The 24,750-nt window shown below is 49.3% G+C and overlaps 1 protein-coding gene and 1 long non-coding RNA gene across 13 annotated transcripts in view; one reads left to right on the top strand and one right to left on the bottom strand.

The window, feature by feature from the left end:
* The first annotated feature begins 1,160 nt into the window (after window positions 1-1,160).
* On the top strand, window positions 1,161-19,421 carry SMKR1 (small lysine rich protein 1). 12 transcript variants are annotated; one of them, XR_010406385.1, is made up of 6 exons: window positions 1,161-1,730; window positions 2,121-2,173; window positions 8,715-10,376; window positions 10,795-10,922; window positions 11,999-12,245; window positions 17,158-19,421. XR_010406385.1 is itself a non-coding variant. In XM_064574959.1 (3 exons), exons 1-3 carry the CDS (start codon window positions 1,261-1,263, stop codon window positions 8,906-8,908), a joined length of 717 nt encoding a protein of 238 aa, XP_064431029.1. In that variant the 5' UTR covers window positions 1,161-1,260; the 3' UTR covers window positions 8,909-11,992. The 12 variants fall into 12 exon arrangements, 1 of the variants encoding a protein (XP_064431029.1); XR_010406387.1 differs by having other exon boundaries at window positions 8,715-10,922; window positions 17,158-17,299; window positions 18,086-19,421; XR_010406386.1 differs by having other exon boundaries at window positions 8,715-10,922; window positions 17,158-18,546; window positions 18,695-19,421.
* A 92-nt stretch (window positions 19,422-19,513) lies between these two features.
* LOC123835317 (uncharacterized) overlaps window positions 19,514-24,750 on the bottom strand; it is a 40,202-nt gene continuing 34,965 nt past the window's right edge. Inside the window, exon 4 of the long non-coding RNA XR_006788716.3 lies at window positions 19,514-23,649. This is a non-coding gene — a long non-coding RNA (uncharacterized LOC123835317). The remainder of the gene's footprint in view (window positions 23,650-24,750) is intronic.

Here is a 24,750-nt window from a genome sequence, read left to right as displayed (position 1 = left end):
CTCTTAGCAATTTTCAACTATACAATACAGTATTATTAACTATAGTCATCATGTTATACATTAGACCTCATTCATCTTATAACTGGAAGTTTGTACATTTTTGCCAGCCTCTCCCCATTCCATTTTCCCTAATCCACAAATTTATATCCTTGAAAGCAAGGCTTACTGGAGATACTTTGAATTCACAAAGCATTTTCACCTGCATTCCATCATAAATTCCTTTATGGAGCCTCCCCTTGACATTGTCATCACCTTCACAGTAACCCAAAGCAAGAAAGTGAAGCTCAGAGAATTGCCCAAAATTGCATGACTAGTAAGTAGTAAGGCCAAGTTTTGAACCCACATCTTCTGGCCTCACGCCCGGGGTGTCTTCCTGAATGATTTTAGTGTTTAACAGCACCAGCTGGACAGATGGACAGAGCTGCCTTTGACTCTGCTTGTGTGAACTTGGGCAAGTTACTTACTCTCTCTGGCCTCGAGCAAACTGGAGAACATAATGGAAACTACCACACTAGTTGTAGGGAAGTAATGATGCCATGATGTGTGTGAAGTGCTCAACAAGGCGCTTGACATCAGCGCTCCTTCAGTGTTAACTAATATCTGCAATATGAAATGAAGGTCTAGTTTAGAATGATGACAACGTCAAGGGGAGGTTCCGATGCTCAGGCCTTGGACTCAGCATTGGAGAGAGGAGTTAGAGATGACGGAGGGCAAGAGACTGGGAGAGCAGTGTTGCCACTGACAATGGAAACTCAGCGGCTCACAGAGGGAGAGATGCCCTCAGTCCAGAGAATAGTGCGGCCTGAAGACTGGAGCTCAAATGGAGGCCATTCTTTCTGCTGGGGGCTGTGTCATCCCAAGAGAGGTAGTCACTGACATTATCAGATGAGCCGGCAGGTGAGGAGACACGGAGGCAACAACAGCAGAGAACTGAAGACGGGACTTGGAGATCAGCCAGCACTTGGAATGCAGCAGGAGGCAGACAGACATGAGATGACTAAGTGACGTCCGGATGTAATGCACAGATCAGAAGCAAGTGGGGAGACTTAGAGGAGGAGGAGGGGAAGAGGAGAGCAACACTGACTTAGGCTCAGACATCCATGAGAACGAAGAAGTGGCCAGGCTTGCTAGAATGAACGGGATACTTCTACTGGATCATGGCCATTAGTCCACTAACGTCTCTCACTACCGCCGAGGCATACAAAAACGAGTCTAAAAAAGGTTGCTCACCCTGGAGAACACAAGTAAACATCTATCGGGATGAACTCCCAGAGCTGGAAACGGAACTGCACCTGCTGTGTAGCCTTCCTTACTCCCGTTCGGGGCCTAACCACCTTTTTTCGGGCCTTTACTCTCTTGGGGCCTGTACCGGCTCTTTATGAACATTTTCCCGGGATTTTTTTTTCCCCCCACTTCAAATCTCAAAGGCTGTATGTCATTTCCCAAAAAAAGGGCCCGGAGTCTTCGACGACTTCTCCAAGCTCAGCCAGTGAGTGGCCGGGCTCCTACGGCGGAACCGGCCCCCTCCAAGCCCACGAACCGCACCCGCCCGAGCACCGCCCGGTTCCGCCCCCCAGCGCGAGCCTGGGCTTCCGGGCACTCGCGGCCGTCGTCGCCGTCGCGCGAGGTGAGCTGGCCCAGCCAGCGCGGCGAGGCCGGCGGGGGACCGCGGACGGACTGCCCCGCCGGGCGCAACGGCTGGGCGCCGGGCCCCGGTGTCCCGGCAACAGGTAAACACCGCGCGGCCCCGCCCCCCGCGGCGCGCGCCGCCCCGCCCCCCGCGGCGCGCGCCGCCCGGCGTTTGTGCGCGCGGCCCCGCCGGCGCCCGCGAGCCCGGCGCCCCCCGCCCAGTCCCCGGGGCGTGCTCGCCGTGGGTCACGCGGCCCGCGGCCTCCGTGCGGTGGGTGCCCAGGCTCCGCGTGGCGGCGGCTGGGTGGCTGGCTGCCCCTCACCCCGCCGGGCTGCCCTGAGCGGCTCGGGCTCCTGAGAAGCGTGGCGAGGCCCCGGGCCTGCGACGGTTCGCCGGCGAGTGCGGAGGCAGCCGGGTGGGCGGCAGGGATGGGCGCGGGGGCGCCGCCCTCAGGCGATGCGGAGAACTGGGCTCTCTCTCTCTATTTCAGGATTGGGAGTCCATGCCACACTCACCTGCCTGCTCGACTGAGGAATTACCATGGTAATACACGTCTTATTTAAGTATAAGGAATTTGTATATATAAAACCATGTATGTAGCTTTCGCTAAATTAGTTTAATACCAGTCTGCCTCGTCGAGGCACGCTTTACCAAGATTTGTTACCCACGCCGCGAGATGGGCACGTCCATCTCCTGTCGTTGGGGGGGGGGGGGTGTCCAGCGTAGTGATCTGAACACTTGGGGCATAAAGATGACGGGGAGACGGGTTGCCCAAGTGGTCTGTGCGCGCCAAAGGGAACAGCGAAGCAGGATGAGGCTGAGCCCTCCTTTTGCGAGTTGGTTAGTTTTCGTTCCTTGGTTCTGTTGAGCCACTTTCATAACCATATATGTGGGAAATAAAGAGAGGCGGGTATCCTGGTGTGCAACTCCAGAGTGCCGGCACGTGTCCGCAGGGACTGGCCCAGGCACTTACCCCCTGCTGCCGCTGTCCTGGGTCCTGTGCAGGATTCTCCCCTACGGATTAAGAGGCAGAAAGCCAGCGCCCGTGCGACCCGGACTGCGGGCTCTAACAAGTGATTCTCTCTTCAAGTCCTAGTTGGAGGAAGGGCTTTGGAGGAAATCTTTTGTGCAGGGAATTCTTGAATTTTATGCCCAGGAAGGCTTGCAACATCCTTAAACTTCCATCTCATCCCCAAGTCGTTGGCTCACAGAGCTTCCTCTTAAACCAAACCACTCCAACTTCTCACTGGATCTCTCCACCAGAGAACATTTCCCAACTGTGCTCAAAATCCAGGTCTTTTAACCGCTTCCTTCTCAGCACTTTGCAATGGCATGTTCATTCTCCTGGCCTCGAACTCATAAGCACTACTGTTCCTCAGCCCTCATCCAGTCCCTTCGACCTGCTTCCCACCCTCGCTGCCTTCGGTCAAGTCCTGCCCTCCTTACCACCTGCCTGACTCTGGCCGTAGTCCACTACCTCTGTCCAGGGGCTCTCCATCTCTTTTGTCCTCCTCCTCCACCAGAATGGCTGTGACCTTGTAACCCCTACCCAGGACCTCGGGAATTTCCAGTCTGCTCAACTAAGTACCGCTCAGAGCCCAAGGTAAAGGGGCCTCAACCTCTTGAGCTTTATTTGCCATATTAACTTCTCTACTTTAAACAAAATGAAACAAAAAACTCATCCCACACTAGACCCACATTCTGAAGCCTCCTGCACCTGCCCCAACTCAAGCTATTGATCTACTTTTCTTCAACATGGGCCTAGCTCAGAAGTACCCGCTGCTGCCATATTGCTCCCAAAGTCCCCATGACCCTTTATACCTCACTTAACAAGAGCTTCGCCTGTTTCACCTTGGAAAGCCTCACTCCTCACCCCCATTTGCCTCTAGTATAGAAATGTGTTTGGTGAATCTGTGTGTTCCTTCTACTTCATTGCATATAAAAGCACTAAATAGATGTCTCTTGATTTAAATTGTGTCATTCCCCTGGTTACTGTGCGTGGTTGGTACTGTCATTTTCTTTCAGAGCCTAGGGAACTGAAGCAAAACGGTTTCATAAAGCCATTTAAGTTAATGGATTCCCACTGGCCCTTGGATAAAAGTTAAACACCTTAGCTTCCAAGGCCTGCAGGCCAGAGTTGCACACTGCCTACCTTCCCAGCCTAAACTCCTCTGCGCCCCCACTGGGGTTGCCTATGGGCCAGCCGCACTGACCTTTTCTGAGAGGTCCCTTCAATTTGGCCTGTTCCCTCCAGCCTCAGAGCCTTTGCACAAGCTGTTTGCCTGGGAATTCCCTGCCCCTCAGCCCACAGGCTGCTGCTCTTCAGGAACCCTTCTTCCTTCCTGTCCCAGATTAGGTCACTCCCTGTCCATCCTGTGACATTGTAATGGACCCTGGGCTCTCACTCACAGGAGAATGAGTAAATGTGTTTGCAATTTCTCCCTCACTGGACTGTAAGCCTCATGAAGACAGGAGCCCAGAACTGCAGGTCCTGGTGCTCAGTAGATATTTGTTAAATATTTGTTGAACGAATGAAGAAGGCATCTTAACATTCAGAAAAGCAGATATCTACATTTGCTTTCTAAGTCCTGAGACTGAATTGCATCTGAGTTGCAATGTATGCACTCAGCAGATATCTTTCATACCTACAAATGTGCCAGACATTGGTCTAGGCCCTAGGAATTCGGTGGTGACCTCATAGACAAAATTCTGGCTAGGAAACAATAAATACATGAACAGAATAGCACAATTAAATAGTGGGGTGTGCTTGGGGTCAGTGGCTAGAAAGTGACTGGCTGAGAGGGTTGTTGGGAAACCATCCATACACCCTCCCTCCTTGCCTGGGACAGCCCCAGTTTATGTTTGTTGAAGTGTCTTGGTTTGGACAATAAATTATATGGTCACCCTAGTTGTAGATAGAATATAGACACAGTATCTGAGAGAGTTTTCTAAAGAGGTGATATTTGAGCAGAGCCCCACACAAAGGGAAGTAACAAATGATTTCCCCTGTGAAGGTCTGCGGGAAGAGGCGGCAGCGGGGAGCGGTGGAGCAGGTTTGGGAACTAGAAGGGAGGCCAGTGTGGCGGGAGCCAGTCGTCTTCATTAAGGAGTCTGGAGAGTCTCAAGTCGGGAGCTCTGAGTTCTGGGACTGGAAACAGCCAAGAGCCACGGAGTTGTGTTGAACAGACCCAACCGGCCGAGAAACTGAAAGTTTTCACTCACAAAATTGTCTTAACAGATTTATTGAGGTATAAGTGATGTACAATAAATTGCGCATATTTTAATGTACAATTTGATAAGTGTGGCATCTGTATGCTCCCATTAAGCCATCACTGCAATCAAGGTAACAAACATGTTGATCACCCCCAGAAGCCTCCTTTGTGCTCCTCTGGAATCAGGCCTTTTTTCTTGCTTCTCTGTGTATCGCCCTCCTCCACCTCCCATCCTGGGCAACCGCTGATCTGCCCTGTCTGTATAGATTAGTTTGTAATTTATAGGATTATTTATATGTGGAATTATACAGTATTTATGGGGTTTTTGGTCTTGTATAATTGTTATTTTTTTAAGATTTTATTTTTTTAAGTAATCTCTGCACCCAACGTGGGGCTCGAACCCACAGCCCTGAGATCAAGAATCGCATGCTCCACTGACTGAGCCAGCCAGACATCCCTCACTTGTAGAATTATTTTTAAATTTGCCCATGTTGTAGTTGCAGCATGCATCAGTAGTCCTTTTTATTGCTGAGTGGTATTCCAGTGTATGGTTATACCACAGTTTGTTTATCCGTTCACTCACTGATGGACTTTTGGGCTCTTTCCAGTTTTTAGCTAGCACAAAGTTACTACGAACATTGCATGTATAAGTCTTAGAACAGATATACACTTTCATTTCTCTTGGTAAATACCTAGCAGTGGAATGGCTGGATCATATGGGAGGTATGTTCTTAACCTTTTAAAGAAACTGCCAAACTGTTTTCCAGAGTGGCTCTTTCATTTTGGATTCCCACCGGCAGTGTGAGAGAGTGCCAGATCCCCCACATCTTCACCAGCACTTGGTCCGGTCAGTGTTTGTAACCTGAGCCATACTAACGAATGTGCGCTGGTATCTCATTGTGGTTTTAATTGGATTTCCCTAATGTTGAGTATCTTTTCTTGTGCGCATTGGCCATATGTATATCTTCTTTGGGAAAGTATCTGTTCAAATCTTTTGACCACGTTTTGTTGTTTTTTTGTTTTCTGGTGTTTTTACTGTGTTTTCAGAGTCCTTTATCCATTCTGGATATAAGGGCTTTTTATCAGATATATGATTTGCAAATATTTTCTCCCAGTCTGCTTTTCATTTTCTTAGCAATATCTTTTGAAGAGCACAAGTTTTTAATTTTGATGGTGAATTTATCAACTTGTCCTTTTATGGATTGTGCTTTGATGTCAGATCCAAGAAATCTTTGTCTAACCTAAGGTCATAAAGGTTTTCTCCTGTATTTTCTTCTAGGACTTTTATACTTTTCGGTTTTATATTTAGGTATATGAGCCATTTTGAGTTAATTTTTGCATATGGTACAAGCATGGATTGAGCTTCATCTTTTTGCAAATGGATATGCATTGTTCCAGCCCCATTTTTTGAGGAAATTATTGTTGCTGGATTGTTGAGCACGGTGGTCAAGAAAGAATTCTTGAGTTTTAGGTGCAACTTAGTAAGTTTATTTAAGTAGCACAGGGAAAGGACCCCTGGGCAGAAAGACATCTGTTGTACAGAGCTGGTGGTTATATGCTTAGTGCTCAAGGGGGAGGTGATGTGAGGGGAGTATTAGATCAGAAATGTTTTCTTTGAATTTCTACTCGTAAAACTACTTTCGCAAGATTTCTCTGGCGCTTATCATTCAGCTCAGTATTAACTATCGGTGAGATTTACAGGCAGTCATGAGACCCTTTAAGGATGTAGCAACCAGTGTGTATTTGATCCTTATCGGAACTAGGCAGGCTATAGGTCAGCCTTCTGGGCTAAAGAACATTTTTCTGCTTCTATCCGTCGTCAGTTATCCGTGCTCTCTTGAATTGCTTTTGCACTTTGGTTGGAAAGCAGTTGTTCGTCTATGTGTGGACCTATTTTTGCACTCTCTATTCTGTTCCATTGATCCATTTGTCTATCTTGACCCCAATACCATAAAGCTGGATACTGGATACTGTAGCTGGATAATAATTCTTGAAATAAGGTAGCATCCGTCCTTCGACTTTGCTCTTTTTCAGAGTCCTTTGCATTTCCATATGAATTTTAGGTCAGTTTGCCAATTTCTACAAAAAGATGAGAACTTGGAATAAAAATATCAAACCTTTGTGTGAGTTTTAGTTATAAGCAAACTATTTTGGAGATGAAAACACTTTTTGGGGGCAGTTATTCCAGGTATGTCCTATGGTTGACATGCAAAAAAGTGTAAAATCATAAATAAAGCCAAGACCCCCAAATTTTAAGAGTTTATGGATCCTACACTCCAAGGGGATCTTTTATCAGGAGGTACAGTTATCATATGGGTTTTCATATTGTTGGGGGTTTTTTTAATTTGGATTTCCACATGAAAGCCAGGCCACTGTGTTGCAGGATACTTCTCCTCTTCATTCCTGAGTTTTGTATCTAGGAGTGTTTTCCATTTCACTTAATAAAAATGTATTTTAGTGTTTGTAATACATTGAGTATGTTTCTCTTTGTTTAGCCTGGGACATTTATAAAGTGCGATGCTATCAACATGGCATCCATTTTATACAAACATTTAGCCCTTGCAGATGTTCTTGATAACGTACACAGTCCTCTCCTCTTCCTTGCCTAGAAGAGACACTTTCTAAATAATACACCTCCATGTGTTACTTTACGGGGGGGTCCTGGACAGCGAGAAGTCAGCTCAGCTTTGTGTGGCTCTAGCGAAACGTCAGACAGTTTGTTCCCACGTTAGGCTAGTGACCGTTCCTTTTCCCAGAAGGCACTGGCCCGGCAGCAAGGTCATGGCCGGAGCACAGGTGCTGAGCTGGTAGATGCTGGTTTGCACGGTAACCGTGCTGAGCCTCCACTTTTCCATGTTGAAGACGGGAATAATGCCTCTCTCCCTCAAAACTCAGCTTGGAGGATTAGTGGTGATAAAGTGATGGGGACAACCACTTACTGTTTCCTTCATGTCAGACACTATGCTAAGTGCCTTGTATTTGTCTCAACCCTCCTGACTGCTGAATGGGAGGGTGACTGCAGCGGAACAAATGCCAAAATATGTGTTGGCATCCAATTACGTAATGTTTTTAATTAAGTTTTTATTATGAAAGTTTCTATACATACACAAAAATAGAATAGTAATATGAATCCCCATATACCCATTTCTCAAACTCCGAAATTGTCAGGATTTTGCCACATTGCTTCATGTGTCTTTTGGGGGGAAGTAGGGGAGCTGCAGTATTTTAAAGCAAATCTGAGGTCTTCTTTCAGATTTTAGTGTGCATCTCTGAAACGTATAAACGTTTCCTTCCGTGACCCAATGCCATTATCACACCTAACAGGATTAATAATTCCTTGATATTACCAAATGTCCCTGGTTGCCTAAAAATGTCTTTTTACAGTTTGTTCAAATCAATGCAGACAAGGTCCACCCCATCGTTAGATTAGGTTGGGTCTCTCTTTTTTGTTTGTTTGGGTTTTTTTTAAAGATTTTATTTATTTATTTGACAGAGAGAGACACAGCGAGAGAGGGAACACAAGCAGGGGGAGTGGGAGAGGGAGAAGCAGGCTTCCTGCCGAGCAGGGAGCCCGATGTGGGACTCGATCCCAGGACCCTGGGATCATGACCTGAGCCGAAGGCAGACGCTTAACAACTGAGCCACCCAGGCGCCCCTGGTTGGGTCTCTTTTAATCTGGGTCCTTCATACACATTTGTTGAATTAGACTGCACGTGACTTCTCCTCTCACTCCATGCAAAAATTTTTGTTACTGTTACAGTTTTTTGGTTTTCAGGAGTTATTTTTCTTATGTTCAAAAGGAAATGTTGAAAATCATTTCAAGGTTATAAAAACTAATTTATGCCCTGTATATACTTGTCTTTGAAAGCCAGGTAAAGGGAAACGAGGAAAAGGCCAAGGCAAGTCTCGCGGGAAGAAACAGAAGAAACCGGAAGTGGACATTCTCAGCCCTGCTGCCATGCTGAACCTCTACTACATTGCCCACAACGTGGCCGACTGCCTGCAGCTGCGGGGCTTCCGCTGGCCAGGTGCTCCCAAAGCAAAGAAAGGGAAAAACAAGACTTAATAGCACTTCACAGAGAGCAGAACTTGGGGAAGAGGAATCAGGATAACACAACTACTGCAAGCAAAATAGACTTCACTGAAGACAATTTGAGATGCAAGCTAAGTGTGCTTTTCTATGGTAGTTAAGGATAAAGAAATGCATTTTACTTGCCAGCTAAATTCAGCTATAGTTAGAAGAGGTCAAGGGGGGAAAAAGTCCGAGTAATTCCTACCAAGCGTGGTGGAATTGATAGGACTTTAAAAATTATTATAATTCTGGGTCAGAATAAACTTTGTTCTCAAAAGGCAGTTCTAGCCTGCATGAATGATTTTCTTTTGCCTAAACGGGTTTGTTACATAGAAAAGGCATGCCTGGGGCACTCGAGTAGCTCCGCTGGTTAAGTGGCAGACTCTCCATTTTGGCTCAGGTCTTGATCCCAGGGTGGTGAGTTCAAGCCCCTGCATTAGGCTCCACGCTGGGCATGGAGCCTACTTAAAAAAAAAAAAAAAAAAAAAAAAAGACACGACAAAAAGCACAGGATTTGCTTATGAACAGCCTTCTCTTGGGCACTGTTTCCTTTTTTCATCTTTTTCGGGAAAAATAATGAATACTTTGTTTCTATAATTTTTTCTTCTCAGCAGTCTGACTCTTGGCTGATTTTAATTAGTCAGGGATGCCGGTGGAGACTGGGATCATCACTCTGACCTTGCTAGGGCATATAAGCAAATGACTCAAAGGAGCTGACAAGGGACCGTGTCCTGGTGCCGGGAAAGGGAGCAAATCAGCACACATCTCTCCCTTCTTTCCATTTCACTGGACTCTTCCCCACGCTTTTCCTCCACACTTACATCTTCCTTCCACCTTCTGCGGGCTTCCTTCTAAACGTGGCTGACCCTGAGTTATGGAACAGGTGCTAGAAACTTGCCATGGGCATTCTGCTGCTATTCCATGATCCACGTAAGAGATAAAACTGCAGTTCTTCTCTTCAGTCCAAAAGGCCTAAAAGCCCCAAATGTGAAACTTGGAAGGAAAGGCATTTGAAGTATAAACACCATCTCTGAATCACCTAGCATCCCGTCCCTGCTCCTGCTCTGTCTTCCCGGCATGTCGCACCACGTTCCCAGTGCTGACAACCTGCACTGGGCTCTCCAGTCACAGCTGTGGGCCCGAAGTTGACGCCTCTAAGGCAGCACCTGTCCGGGGATGATCTCGTTTGTCTGAATTGCTTGTAACGATGCCGCAGGTTGCCTGGTGAGGCTCTCAGAGATTCACAAAGTCTGCTAAGAAAGGCTGCAACCTAGGACTCTGGATTTCATAAATACCAGAGGAAAAAAGGCAATCACACGAATCCTTGTACTAGAGAAGTGGGGTGCTCGCGCCGCATGTGAGCTTGCTGGCAGTGACATTCCTCTATGGCTGTCCCACCTGCGCAGATGCCATGTGAGACCCTGACTAGTGGCCAGAGGAGCCCTCGCTCGCTCGGGTGAAGGTTGGTGCTGCTCTTAAGCTAAAGGGGGGCCCTGTGGGTTCTCTGTGGATGGGCTTTGGAAAGGGAGCACCTTCCCACTCTGCTAGACACTGCCGGGATGGACCCAAGTGGTTTCTGTTTGTGGAGACGCTAACTCCAGTTCAGTCCTTCCCGAACCTGAGCAAGCAGCACCTGGAGGACGCGTCAAAGCGCACAAGGGTGGGAGTCGGGAATTTGCTGGACCGCACCCGGGGAGGAGCTGGGCTCTAGTTAATGCGGCCTAACCAGGGGCTGAGATGCTTGTTGAGTCTTTCAACTTGTAGGGTGTCTCACGCCCTCCTCTGCCTCGCTCGGCTCGGAGCTTGTATCTGAGCAGTAATGCTTATTGGAACGCTGGGGAGGTGGCATTTGCAGAGGCTTTTTCTGATCTTGTCCCCAGCACGGATGACATCATCTAAGGAGCTACAGAGACATGCCAGGCGGCAGACATTTAAAGGCTAAGAAGATCATCTGGAAGTGGAAATGCTTTCTTCTCTTGAGATGGTTAAACGATGAGCAGAAAGGCTAGTAAGCACTGGAATCGAAGAAGTACTAATGGGATCTGATGGGGCATGGTTTACACCTAGTGGAGGAGGCTGACGCACAGGTTCCGTCATGATGGGGGGCAGTTAGTCTCTGTTTCCCCTTCGCTGGTGTGTCTGCTGTGTTATCATGGCAGAGACACTGCAGACCAGAAGTCCACAAAGAACATTATTGGGAAAGTGAGGAAAAAATGAATATAGGCTTAAAATAATACTGTATTGATGTAAATTTCTTGGCCATGATAATCTTATCGTGGTTATATGCCAGAATGTTCTTGTCCTCAGGAGCTAAATTATTTAGGTGGAAGGGTAACGATGTATGCAACTCACTTTGAAATGCTTCAGGAAAAAAGTGTGCATATATGTGTGTGTGTATAAAATATATACTTTAACATGTTGCCACATTTGCTCACTATGATTACATGTATATAGGAAATATATACATCCATATATGTATGTTTACATATGGATACATGTGTATACACAGTTTGTGCAAATATGACAAAATGTTAGTTCCTGAATCTAGGTCAGTGGTTCTCAACTGGGGGCTATTCTGCCTCCCCAGGGACATTTGGGGATGTCTGAGATATTTTTGGTTGTCTCAGTTGAGGGGATGCCACCAGCATCTAGTAGGTAGAGGTCAGGAATGCTGCTGAACATCCCACAATGCACTGGACAGGCTCCCACAACAACAAATTCTCCAGCCCCAAATGTTACGGTGCCAAGGTTGAGAACGCTGGTCTAGGTAACGGGTCTGTGTGTTCACTGTACTTTCTTTCAACCTTTCTATAGGCTTGAGATTTAAAAAAAAAAAACAAAAGTAGTGTTTAAAAAAAAAAAGGAGAGAGGAAAGATGTGTGACAGAAAGGTGAGGACGTGAAGAAAAAAGCATAAGCAAATTCTTTTCCAGGATCTTGTCTATAAGGGGATGAATTACAGCTAGGGGAAAAGACAGCACTCCTGTCAACCACGCTAACCGCCCCCCCGCCCAATCCCATGAAGAATTATCCTGGTGTTCATGTTTAGTAATACCTGACCAGTAATACCAGTCCCATTCCTCAGGCACAGCTGGTTGGACCAGCGGGAGGCTCCTGACCCCTGAAAACTCATCCACTGGCTGCTCCGACGAGCCTGGTCTATTGTAAGACCAGGTGGGTCCATCAGAGTCTCCGTCTGTCCTGTAAAGACCCGGAGAACGAGGCACGTAGGAAGCTGACGCTTGGAGGAAGGATAGAAAGAGACCACAGGCTACAGCTGGAGCCCCAGGGGTCCCCCACAAGTTGAAGTTGCGGAAAAGCGGAAACCTACAGTAAGCAGAACTCAGGAGGTGGAGGAGAGATGTGTGGAGCCCAGAGGGAGGACACGGCCGTGCCCCGGACCACTTCTCTCCTTCCCGCTCCCCGCTCCTCAGCCTTGGCGACTGCACTGGGTGTGGGCACCTGTCTGTAAACCATGAGGGAGGTGAAGCCGACCTTCTCCCTGGGAGACACGCGGTGGTCATGGGAAATCCAGGGAGCGGTCCTGCAGGCACCAGGGAATTTGGGACTAGGGCTCAGAGAGACAGGTTGGCCAGGAGTGTAGGTTTAGATGTATTCAATGCAAGCTCATGGTTGGAACCAAGGGCTGGTCAGTTGTAGAAATAAGAAAGTTGTGCTGAATCAGGAGCCATGGGGACAGTCTCCTTTCATGGGACAGAAGGAAGAGGAGGGGCTGTCAGAGATGGAGGAGGAGGGTGAGGAAGCCTGGAGAAAAGGGGGGTCTGTGGGGCCACATGCAGCAGAGATGTCCGGGAGGGTGAGAGAATGGGAACAGGGATCATGATCTGTTGGATGAGGGGTCCTCCTGCGTCCGGCTTCTCTATAAAATAGGGGATGAGCGTAAACGTGGAAGGGAGGACCGAGGGGCTTCGGCTACTGGTGCACAAAGGCAAACCTCCTGTCAGAATCCAGGTCTGTCCCCGGCCCTGCAGTGTGTTCCTTATCTCCCCCTGGTGGTGGGAGGATGCGGCGTGTGTCCCTGAGTTTCTGTGAGAGCCCGGAGATGCCCCAGCTTAAAGCAGGGTCACCGCAGTGGCCACGCGCTCCCGGTGGCTGGCAGCCATGCACGCAGCGCCACCTGCTGTTGGTTTTGGGGGCTGCATCATGTCTTGCCGGTCAAAGCCAACTTGGGCGTCACTTGACCTTTCTTACCTTGATAATCCTATATTGGCTGTTGCCCTCTAAAAATATGGTATGATCATGTGACCCTTCTGCCTTAAACATTCCCATGGTGACCCATTGCTCTTGGGATAAGACCAGACTTCCCACCAAGGTCCACAAGCGCTGAGTGGTTCGGGGCATTGCCTCCTGCCTGCCTCCCAGCACGTCTGCGCCCTCTTCTCGGCATTCCAGCCACTCTGGCTCCCTTCTGCCTCAGACATTTTGCTCATATTGTTCCCTCTGTGTGGGACACGAGTCTCCCTTTCCCCTGACTGACTCCCGTCCACCCTTTAGGTCCCAGCTTCGTATCTTCCAAGAGAAGTCTCCCAGATCCTGGGCCAAAGCCGGTCATGTGCCCTATGTGCTCTGCGGGACTCTGTATGTCTCCATACTTTTTTTTTTTTTTTTTAGATTTTATTTATCCACTTGACAGAGAGCACAAGCAGGGGCAGCGGCAGGCAGAGGGAGAGGGAGAAGCAGGTTCCTCGCCCAGCAGGGAGCCCGATGCGGGGCTCCATCCCAGGACCCCGGGATCATGACCTGAGCTGAAGGCCGACGCTTAACCCACTGAGCCACCCAGGTGTCCCATGTCTCCATACTTTCACAATTAAATGGCTGATCGATTAATGGTTATCTTCGCTGCTAGAATGCAGTTCTCTGCTAGCAGGGCTGGTCGGCTTGTTGATGGCTTCCTTGGGCCCTGTGACATCATAACCAGCACTCTGGCATATAAATATTTGTTGAAGGATTTTTCTAACAAGCTATTTATGCTACAGTAACAACCCCCAAATCTCAGTGGCTTAAAACAACAAAGGTTTATTTCTTATTAAAGCTTTAGTTCCTGGAGGGCTGACCCAAAGGTTTCTTTCTCCCTCGGGCTCCATGTCCATTGAGGGTGGGCCGGGGGCCTGCCTCCAGGGACCCGGGCTTACAGAGCAGCCAGCACTTGGGGTGTCATAGGCTGCCAGGCCGAGAGAAAGAAGGAAAGAAAATGTGAACTGCACACGGGTTCTTAAGGTTCCCACCCAGAAGTGACAGATCGCTTCTCATTTTATTGGCCAAAACAAGCCACGTGGCCACAGCTCACTTCAAGAGAGGGGGGAAATGCAATGCCCCACATGCCCCACAGGGGAACCACAACTATTTGCGGGATAGCGCTGGTAACTCTCTGAAGCACGCATCGCTTCTGTAATAAAAACGACTCCGAAACCAAAAACGGAATGCAACAAAAGGGCTGAGAAACGGGTGGTCCAGAGAGGCAGCTTCAAGAAGAAACGCCTCCTCAGGACGCCGCAGCTGTGCCCTTGTGTTCTGTTTATCGAGCCACCTGTAGAGGTGACCAAGGGGTTAGGATACCTGAGCAAAGCAGGAGTTTTGTTTTGTGTTCACATTTATTTATTTGAGCGAGAGAGAGCGCGCGAGCACAAGTCGGGGAGGGGCAGAGGGAGAGAGAGAATCTCAGGCGGACTCCGCGATGAGTGTGGAGTCCCATGCGGGGCTCGATCCCAGAATCCTGAGACCGTGACCTGAGCTGAAACCAAGAGTCTGATGCTCAACCAACCGAGCCGCCCAGGCGCCCCTAAAGCAGAGTTTTAAGTCTTAAAACTCTTCTTAGCTCTATCACATCTTCTTCTCCAACTTCTAGAGAAACCATTCAAATAAGATGATTGTTCTTAAATATTTTATTTTTATTAATGTTTAAATTTATCACAATGAAACTCATAATCCAGCAATTACACTATTTGTATTGAGACTATGCTTCCTGATTTCCTGTGTAAAAAAGAAAGCCCAAGATTTTGTCAGTTGCCAAAAAAAAAAAAAAAAATCTGAGCCCAACCTTTCCATTTGTTGAAGACAGAAGAGCACTGAAAGAGTCCCATGAAGCATGGATTCCTGCTCTGTGCTGTCTTCTTGGTGACCCCCACCCCCCCCGCCCCGAGTCATGGAGCCTTGGCTGTGACCCATCACAGGAACCCCCTCTATACCCTGCTCTCAGAGCAGCATTTGGCCAGAGGTGGCCTCCTGGTGGGTTTCACCCGGCTCTCCCTCTGCCTCCATGGCTACAAACGGGTTCACCCGCTCTGCCCCATGGCAGCCTTACACACTCTGAGAGACTGTTCTTGGTGGAGAGGACACACGTTCTGCTCCAGGCCAAACACCCCAGTCCCTTCAACCGCTTTTTACTTAACATGACTCCTCTTGGTCACCCTATTCTGGATCCTCCAGGGTGTCATATCTCCTGTGGCTAGTAGGATGGGGCACCCATGTTTCCCATGCCAGTGAGGCCCTGGCCCCCTGAACTCTAGACTTTAGACCATCTTTCCAGTCCAGGCTGACATGAGGCTTTAGGAATAGATTCTTCATTTAAATAGCTTAAGGCTTGGTGTGGCCATTGTAGAACATAATTCGGTGGTTCCTTAAAAAGTTAAACATAGAGTTACCATACGATCCAGCAATTCCACTAACAGGTATGTACCCCAAAGAGTTAAAAGCAGGGAGCCAAACAGATACTTATACACCAACATTCGTGGCAGCACTATTCACAACAGCCAAAAGGTGGAAGCAGCCTAGGTGTCCATCAACAAGTGAATGGATAAACGAAATGTGGTCTCTGTAGACAACGGAATAGTATTCAGCCTGAAAAAAGAAGGAAATTCTGGCTTAGGCTGCAACATGGATGAACCTTGAAAATGTTATGCTACATGAACTAAGCCAGATTCAAAAGGACAAATATGGTATGACTCACTTGCATGAGTTCTCTCGAATAGGTACACTCATAGGGATGGAATGTAGACTAGTGGTTGCCACGGGCTGAGGGGAGGGCAGAAAGGGAAGCTACTGTTTAATGAGTTTCTCTCTTAGATGATGAAAAAAATGTAAATGGACAGTGATGGGAGCGCCTGGGTGGATCAGTCGGTTGGGCATCTAACTCTAGATTTTGGCTCAGGTCATGATCTCAGGGTTGTGAGATTGAGGCCCCAGCAGGCTCTGCACTAGGCATGGAGCCTGCCTGGGATTCTCCCTCTCCCTCTACCCTTCCCTCCCCAAAAGAAAATTTAAAAAATGGGCAGTGATGATGGTTGTACAACGTTGTGAATGTACCCAATGCCACTAAACCAGTTACTTAGAAATGGTTAAAGTGATAGATTTTTTGTTGTGTATATTTCACCACAATGAGAAAACACAAAATCCATCAAGGCTCTTTTTTCTCGATCTCCTGTATGAGTGGGAGGGAGGGACAGCTTATGCAGCACAGACTTCCCACAAGAGGCTTTCTCTCTGCAAGTGAGCAGTGGTGGGGGGTGGGAAGCAGATGTGATCCCCCCGCTCCCAGGACTCCTTCCTCACCCGGCTCCCTCCCTCTGCACACAGCCTTATTTCTCCTCCTTTTCTTGTGACTCAGAGAAACCAGGGCACTCTTTCTGGCCTCCTGCACAACTCCACTCGAGGCCCCCGAACCACATCACAGGCCACTGCCCCCTGGACCACCCACCCCTTGACCTCTGCCTGCCTTGACCCACTTCCCACAGAAAACATTTCATCCCTGGCCTTGCTTGACATTCCCTGATTCAGAGTCTGCACTTCCTACCTGCTAATTCACACCTTGGATCTGTTACTCTGTGAACAGCCTCCCCCAGTTACATCAACCTGTGTTTTCTCTCCTGGATGAGGATGTAAAATGCATTAACGATAAATGAGGCAGAGAAGCTGTGACTGAGAGGTCAGGCTCACGGCAGGCTCAGCACAAGGCGAGCGTGCAGGACTCTGAAGGCTGGGCAGACTCGGGCCTGCCAGCTCATCAGCTTCAGGCCCCTGCCAGCGGGTGACCCTCAGGCGGTGGCTTCTTGGACCTCCTGGTCCCTGGCTTCCGGGACACTGGTCACCATCGTACCGACCATAGTCGTATTTGCCACGCATGGTCACTGGGAGAGCTGTGAAAAGCAGTGTCCTCCCATCTGGGCCCACCTGTTGGCTATGGGAGCTGAATCGCCCAGTGTCATTTGGTCCCTTCTCTGTCTCCAGGTGTCCTTCAGCCTTGACTTCTTTGGCAGTCTGACCCCAAGTGTGTGCAGCCCATAGGCCTCTGTTCTGTCAGACCGCTGAGCTCCATCCGCACCGCTGAAGTCACCTTCCGAGAACCTACCAAGGATGGCAGCCCGCTGCTGTGCGTGTGCGTGTGCGTGTGTGTGTGTGTACTGCATTTTCCTTATCCATTCGTCTACTGATCGACGCTGAGGTTGCTTCCATACTTTGGCTATTGTAAATAATACCCGCCATAACCATAGGAGTGCATATCTCTTTTTGAATTAGTGTTTTCATTTTCTTTGGGTAAATACCCACTAGTGAAATTATTAGATCATATGGGATTTTTTTGTTTATTTGTTTTATTTTAAGATTTTATTTATTTATTTGAGAGAGAGAATGAGAGAGAGAGAGAGAGCACATGGCGGGGGGAGGGTCAGAGGGAGAAGCAGGCTCCCCGCTGAGCAGGGAGCCCGATGTGGGGCTCGATCCCAGGACCCTGGGATCATGACCTGAGCCGAAGGCAGTCGCTTTAACCAACTGAGCCACCCAGGCGCCCTCTATTTTTAATTTTTTGAAGAACTCCCATAGTGTTTTCCACAGTGGCTGCACCAATTTGCATTCCCACCAATACTGCATGAGGGTTCCTTTTTCTCCACATCCTCATCAACACTTGTTTTTTCTTATCATTCTGATATTGACCATTCTAATTGGTGCGAGGTGATATTTCACTGTAGTATAGATTTAAATTTCCTGATGATGAGTGATGTTGAGCATCTTTTCATGTGTCTGTTGGCCATCTTATTAGAAACTAATTAAAAAAAAAAAAAGCGTTGTCATAGTCTTAGTGAAGGGTAATTTCCAGATGCTGAGCTGAATGTTTGTTGAATTATAATCTTTTTAACGTATGGTTTCGTTGTCTTCACAGCTGTTTGTTAATAGCGGTGTGGTATTCCATTCACTTGCTGTATTGTAGTTAACCTGAGGATCCATCATAGCGGGATGTTTATAATGCTGCCAATTTTTGCTGTTATATGTAATGCTGGATGACTGCCTTTTTGTGTATAGATTTGTTTTGAGTGATTTTCTTAGAACAAATTCCCACGAGTGGGATTATGGGGTCAAAATATAAAATTCTTTTATGGGGCACGCTGTCTTCCGGAGGGACAGGAACCGGTGGTTGGGGCCACTGGCAATGACTTGATTCTCACCCTGCACCTGAGCCCAGCTGGCCTCTGCCGGAGAAGGCCCGGCGGCATGCTGCTACCCAGGGACCGACTCGGCGTGGCCGGTTAAAACACGGTCCCAGCGCCGCTGTCTGCTGCTCGAGTTTGCACCGATGTACAAAGCGCATCCCACTGGCCCAGGAGTGAGGACGGCTTTGCAAAGGTAGGTTTACTGAGCTTGGAGGTCAAGTGCGTGGGCTGTGGAGCAAGAGGTTTGTCATCAAGCCCCAGCCCCACTGGGTAGTTAGGTGTGTAACTTTGGGTCAAGTTGCCTAATACCCCTGGCTGTTTTCTCATTTGTAAAATGAAAGCGTAAAGGAGAAGGTATATTGCGAGGATGAAATGAGGGAATCCACGCCACGCGTGCAGCCCAGCGCCCAGCACGTGGAGGCACACAACACGTGCCGTGTCCGTCTAGCTACCGGACTTGGCGGAGAGTGAGTCTCTGACGCAGCCTGCTCTTCAGACTGTGAGGCTGGCTTCTTCCTGCCTCCGAGTTGGTTCCCACACACAAATCCTCTGGAAGGAACTCTTTTAAAAATTCTCAGCCTAAACTTCATTTTGTACTTGAGAATGGAAAGCTTGAAGTCAAATCAATTAACAAAAAGGACTCTGCAGAGCGTTCTGAAGAAGCATGTGTATGTCCTTGAACTCAAAGAGCTTACATTTTTCCAGCATTCACCTTTGAGAGAGAGAATCAATGCACAGACCTCGGCTCTGCGATTGCAGGGAACGCGTGATCAGTCGGCACTGCCCCGTCCCTGGAGGGTCGGACTGGGGAGGTGGGGATGACTACAGTTGTGTGGCAGGCGTGAACAAATCGATCTTCAAGTCTGAAGGAAGGACTATGCATTTAAAACTAATGTACTGGGGCGCCTGGGTGGCGCACTCAGTTAAGTGTCAGGCTCAGGTCATGATCTCAGGGTTGTGAGATCGAGCCCTACTTGGGGCTCTCACGAGGCACAGAGTCTGTTTGGGATTCTCTCTCTCCCTCTCCTTCTGACCCTTCTCTCTCTCTCTCAAATAAATTAAAAATAAGTCTTTAAAACTAATGTAATCACTGAAGAGTGACAGTTAATAGAACTGAATCTTTAAAAAAAATATACACCTTTTTTATTTTTCAAAATAAAATTCAGAGAACCAAATGAGACTATTGGTTTCTAGGTCCCATTCCATTGTTAAACTATCAAAGCTCTGTTGAGGCCGTCCCTGTGGACGTGGGTTTTGTTTTGCACACGGCACAAAACTGAGCTCCATAAGATTCGCTGTTTAAAGACATTCCTGTTCTCATGGTAACTGATGGTCCATCAGCACCAAAATATATAAAAGGCAGCGGGGCAGCATGAAGATGTTACTACGACAACTGGAATTTAGAGTATACATTTTTAAAGGAGTGTGGGAGGGCTTAACTTCACTTCACTTTCTTCAAGAAAGCCTGGGTAGGATGAGTCAGGCATTTCAGAAAACAGGGGTGCCCTGGGGTCCGGGGTGTGGGCTCACGTGGTCACAGCACTGGCCAGAAGACCGGTGACAACAGAGTGTTGGCTACAGAATTCTGTGAAATCACCTCAGCAAAATGTTGCTCCATCAGAAATCATACAAAGATTTGGTTGTGTTGGGAGCAGGCAGGATTAAGGAGTGAGTATTACAAGAGAACTCTCAATTTTTAGCCTTCATGGAATTTGCAGCTAAGAGATGACCAGGAAGGGGCACCGGGGTGGCTGAGTCGGCTAAGCATCTGCTTTCGGCTCAGGTCATGATCCCAAGGTCCTGGGATCCAGTCCCACATCGGGCTCCTGACTCAGCGGGGAGTCTGCTTCTTCCTCTCCCTCTGCCTCTCCCACTGCTTGTGCTATATGTCAAATAAATAAATAAAATCTTGGGGGGGAAAAAAAAGATGACCAGGAACAAATCAACTTGCTTTAAAAAATGTCCATATTAAAATAAATAAGCAAATAGTTCATTCTCCACAGTTTGGAATGTACAGGTACTACTAGGAACTTGAAAAGGAGATGACATTTCCATTTTCCTCCGAGGATGTGAATCTATTTCTCATTCTGGGCCTCACAGAGCTGAAAATAGTCTCTGTCGTGTGAAGCTGAACACCTCCAACTTCAGTACTGGGGCCACAGCAGGTCGGCGGACCCAGCCGAGGGGTGCCAGCCCTCTGTGTGTGGCACAAAAAGAGCTGCTCCCACTCTGGGGCTGGCATGTGTGGCCCGGGGCCCTGGGCGCCTGCTTCCAGCGGTTGGGGGTGACCGGCCACCCAGCCTAGCCAGCTTTCCCGGGGTAATGGCTGTGAGGTCAGCTCTGCCCCAGTGTCCCCCTGCTGTTACCAGAACACACTCACTTCTCTTGGTCTTGCTGTCTTTCTGCAATGTACTGAGTGTGGCCCAGGTCACATGAAGGTCTGGGGGAGCCAGGAAATCAGCATTTTTTTAGCCAGTTCCAGAGAGCTCTCCGAGGCATTTGTACAACTCACAGAGCAAGGAATTTGCAGATAAGAGATGCTTCTGTCCTCAAATTTCTTTAATTCTCCCAACCATCCCTTGGGCTCAGAAGGGTGAAGTAACTTCCCCTGGTCACACAGTGGTCCCCAACCAGGTCTGACTCCAGAGCCAAAGCCTGAGTCCACCCCACGCGGCACCTTCTGGGGGAGAGTGAGAGCGTGTTTGCATCACACCAGCCGACTGTCCAAGGGAGCTGTTGCCGGAACCGGGAGCCTCCTGCTTTCACATGGCACTTCCGTCTCTCATGCTCTACCTCACTGGGTGGGTGGGGTTCATAGCGACGTGACAGCCCCTCGCAGACTCCCTGATGCTCTGGCACATTCTGACATTCTGCTTTCTATTTTCTGTATTTTGTGATGTTTTGAGGTCTCCAGGGCCTTGCAGGCCCAGAGAGGGACTGCTCCTCCCACGGTTAGCTGCCTTCTAGAAATAGCAGACAACTTGCCGGTGAGCCTACCTTTGATATGCAAACCAACGAATCCGCCCCTCTCGCCCACGTTCACCTCCTTTTATCAGCTTCCTACAGTCAGGACACTATCCTCCTACCCTAAATCCCCCCAGGGCCAGATACCAGACCAGCAGGGACGCCCCTGGAGCCAGAGCCCACTGAAATTACCCCCACTGTCCCCTCCTAAGCCTGCCCAGCATGCCCACCCTGCCTTGTCTATTCCTTCCAGCAAAAACCCCAATAAAGGCTCTGGCCCATGCTTTCCCCTCACTCCTGACGCTGAGGCCTGAGTGGCAGAATGGCCCTGCTCTTGGGAACTGTAACAAAGTTGTTTTGTTGTTGTTGTTGTTGTTGTTGACAACTGGACTTAGTGGCTTTGTTGGGGAGAGCCAGGATTACAACGGATTTAAGAGTTGGCATTGGGGCCCTTCTTCTTGCCAAAGGTGGGCGTGACGTTGACCAAGCGCTGGTTGTCCTGCATCAATTGCATGGTTCAGCCTGTCTTCTTTTTCTCCTGTTTGGCCACCTTGGGAGTCCGCCCTCTGACTTGGCCAGCACGCGCCAGGGAGCCACGGACTTCACCTCCAAGCGTGCGGCTGGCTCCTTCCAGGCTGGCCAGAGCTCCACTCCACGTTGACCCAGGGTAGCCTCAGCCTCTGCAGGTGTGCCTGTCAAGAGCATGACATGGTCTTTGGGAGCGATGCCCTCCAGTGAGGCTACATGAGCCTTGCTCTGGGCGGCCGTGTCCTGGCCGGTCACCTCCAGGGTGAGTACAACAGGAGCCGCTACCGGGAAGATGGAGTCAAGAAAGAGCAGCAAAGTATTTTGGCAGTGGCAGTCATCTCCTGATGCTGGCCGGAATAAAAACAAAACTCCTGGGCTCGTTTGCAGGAAGACATCCGGAGCTTGGTCTCCTACCTGCTGCTCTCCTCGTCCTCCTCTTACCCTAGGGTTCCTCTTCTCCGTGTCCTGCCTCTTCCACCCCTCCCCTCCAGCCCACGGCCAGGCCTGGGTCAGGCAGAGGCCAGGCTGGGACCAGATCAAGCACAGGACCTTGACCTCATTTCCTCCATGTCCCTCACTGCAGAAGGGCTGGAATCTACCAATGCTCTGGGAAGAACCCATTTGCCTCCAACCAACTTTTTCCAACCACAGGGTGTGAAACTCCTTCCTATGAAGTTGAATCCCCCGAGGCTGTGTATTCGTCAGCTGGGGCCCAGGAACTCGAGGCTCTACGGCTCCGCCCTAGCTCTCCAGGCCCTTGAGGGACCAGGGACCAGCGGGCGGCCACCCAGCCCGGGGCCCCCGGGGCCCCAGTCCTCTGTCCTGCCTCTTCCTCTCCCCTGTACAGTTAATCTATGCCCCTTGAACCGTCAGCATCTTCTGGTCTTGTTTTTCTTAGCTGACCACCTGTGGTTGGAATGTAAGTAAGAGTAACAACATGACCACACAGGATGCTGGCAACACTGACCCAATCGACAGAGCATGTGATTGGGCCGGGTTTTCAATCGTGGAGTCACCACACAAGACTGTGGTTGGAGCAGGAGGGGCAGCGCGGGGAGGAAAATGTCGGGTGGAGGCGCCGGCTGGGGAAAGGCCTGCAGGCCGGCGGGCGGGCTGGCGGGCGGGCTGGGGGGCTCGGCCGGCTTCGGCGGGGCGGGGCGGGGCGGGGCTCCCGGGCGGGAGGAAGCCGGAGCAGGTGCTGCGGGGCGCAGGTGCAGATGGGCCCCTGAACGGGGCGGGCGGAGTGGAAAGGAGAGGGACCCCGCGGACGTTACAGAGGGGGGAGAATGGATCCTGGTCATAGAAGGGGTGTTTTTGCAGTTTCTGGACTCCCTGGTTTTAAAAGCATCACTCCCTGGGCTGAGGGGGTGGCAGCTGTAGGCTATCCGCTCTCAGCGCTAAATGCTGCCGTTTCGACTCCTGCTGGGGCTTTGCAGAACCTTCTAGGAAACTCCTGACAACACCCCTACCTAGGTGAGTGGTGATCCCATTCCAAATGGCTGGAGGTCCATGGACTTTGGAGTTGCTCCCAAATAGTCATACCCTTGACTACTTAATTGTGAATTCCCAAAGACCTCCTATAGTATCATCAAGATTTCGTGATCACCTGGGATGCAGACAGGGAGGTGGTGTCGACCTACTGCTGATTTTCAGCGCCGGTAACTAGGAGGGTAGAGACTTGACCTTGAGGGCTCTGAGGCCGGTGATATTGACATGGGCAGTGTTGACAGGAAGCTTCTGGATACAACAGGCTCTCTGCTCTTCTGCGCAAGGCTGACAGCTATTCACTCCTGTACCTCACGCTCTTCATGAGGGAACAAAGGGGAGTCGGCAAAGCTTAGAGTTACTTTCTGGGGTGAAAATTAAGAATCAAAATGTGACAGAAGACATTGGCCAGCTAGAGAAAGCAAATCACACAAGGCATTTGTAGCAAAGGGTGGCTGAGGACTGGGCACACCCACAAAGCAGCTGCCGTGGTCAGACCGGAACCTCAGGGAGACGCGGGAGGAACCTTGTCCCAGGGTTGGCAGCACGTGGGAGCGTGTCAGAAATGCAGATTCTTGGGTCCTGCCTCACATCTACATTTGAATGAAAAGCAAGTTTCCTCCCTTTTCTGGCTGAGTATCTGCAATCCTTCCGACAGCTGCCCGCCCTCCAGGTGTGAAAGCTGCCTGGCTACTTGCTGTCTGCTCACCCCCAACCCCACCTGGCCTCCCCAGCCCTACACTTGAGAGAGTTGGTCTTTGACCAGACAAATTCCTCCCCAGACTTGATTTTCTTCTAACCTCTCTCAGCCTGGACTTGTGCTCTCTCACTATTTTGTGTATCCCACCCCCTACACACATTCATAATAATTTTTGTTTAGACTTTTCCATTTAAAGCAGTTTACATTCATCTTCACGTGATCCTACAAAAACTTGTGAGGATGGCAGATCAGCAGTGGTAGGACTACCTTTTTTCCAAGTAAGGGAAGTGAGCCCCAGAGGGCTGGGGACTTGCCCAAGGTCATACAAGGCAGGATCCATATTTGAACCTAGGTCTTCTGACCCCTTTTCAATGCCCTTGACTCCAACATCATGAGTAAAGTTAATGGCATGTTACCTATTTTGAAATATCTTCACACTTACGCCTTTGCCATACCTGGAATGCCTGCCCACCTACCCAACCCTCTGATCCGCCTACTGCTCATTCCTCCAAACTCCCAACCTGTTGAAATTCTACTTATCCCTCAAAACGTAGCTTAAACATCACCTCCTCAGTAATGGCTTTCCTCCTTACTCAGGGAAAAGCAATCATGTCATCATTCAAAGTCCGGGACAGGTGCGCCTGCTCCATGTGTGCCTAGGACACGGATCCACACCCAGCTGCAGGGGAGCCCCAGAAAGGGGGTGTCTGTTTAGCTTCT

This window comes from Mirounga angustirostris, unplaced genomic scaffold (genome assembly GCF_029215605.1).
Source record: "Mirounga angustirostris isolate CCGP_5_RB_7025 unplaced genomic scaffold, mMirAng1.0.hap1 SCAF_12, whole genome shotgun sequence".
NCBI classification, from domain to species: domain Eukaryota; kingdom Metazoa; phylum Chordata; class Mammalia; order Carnivora; family Phocidae; genus Mirounga; species Mirounga angustirostris.
Note: the sequence above shows the minus strand (reverse complement) of the source record. Positions and strands in the feature narration are given on the sequence as shown.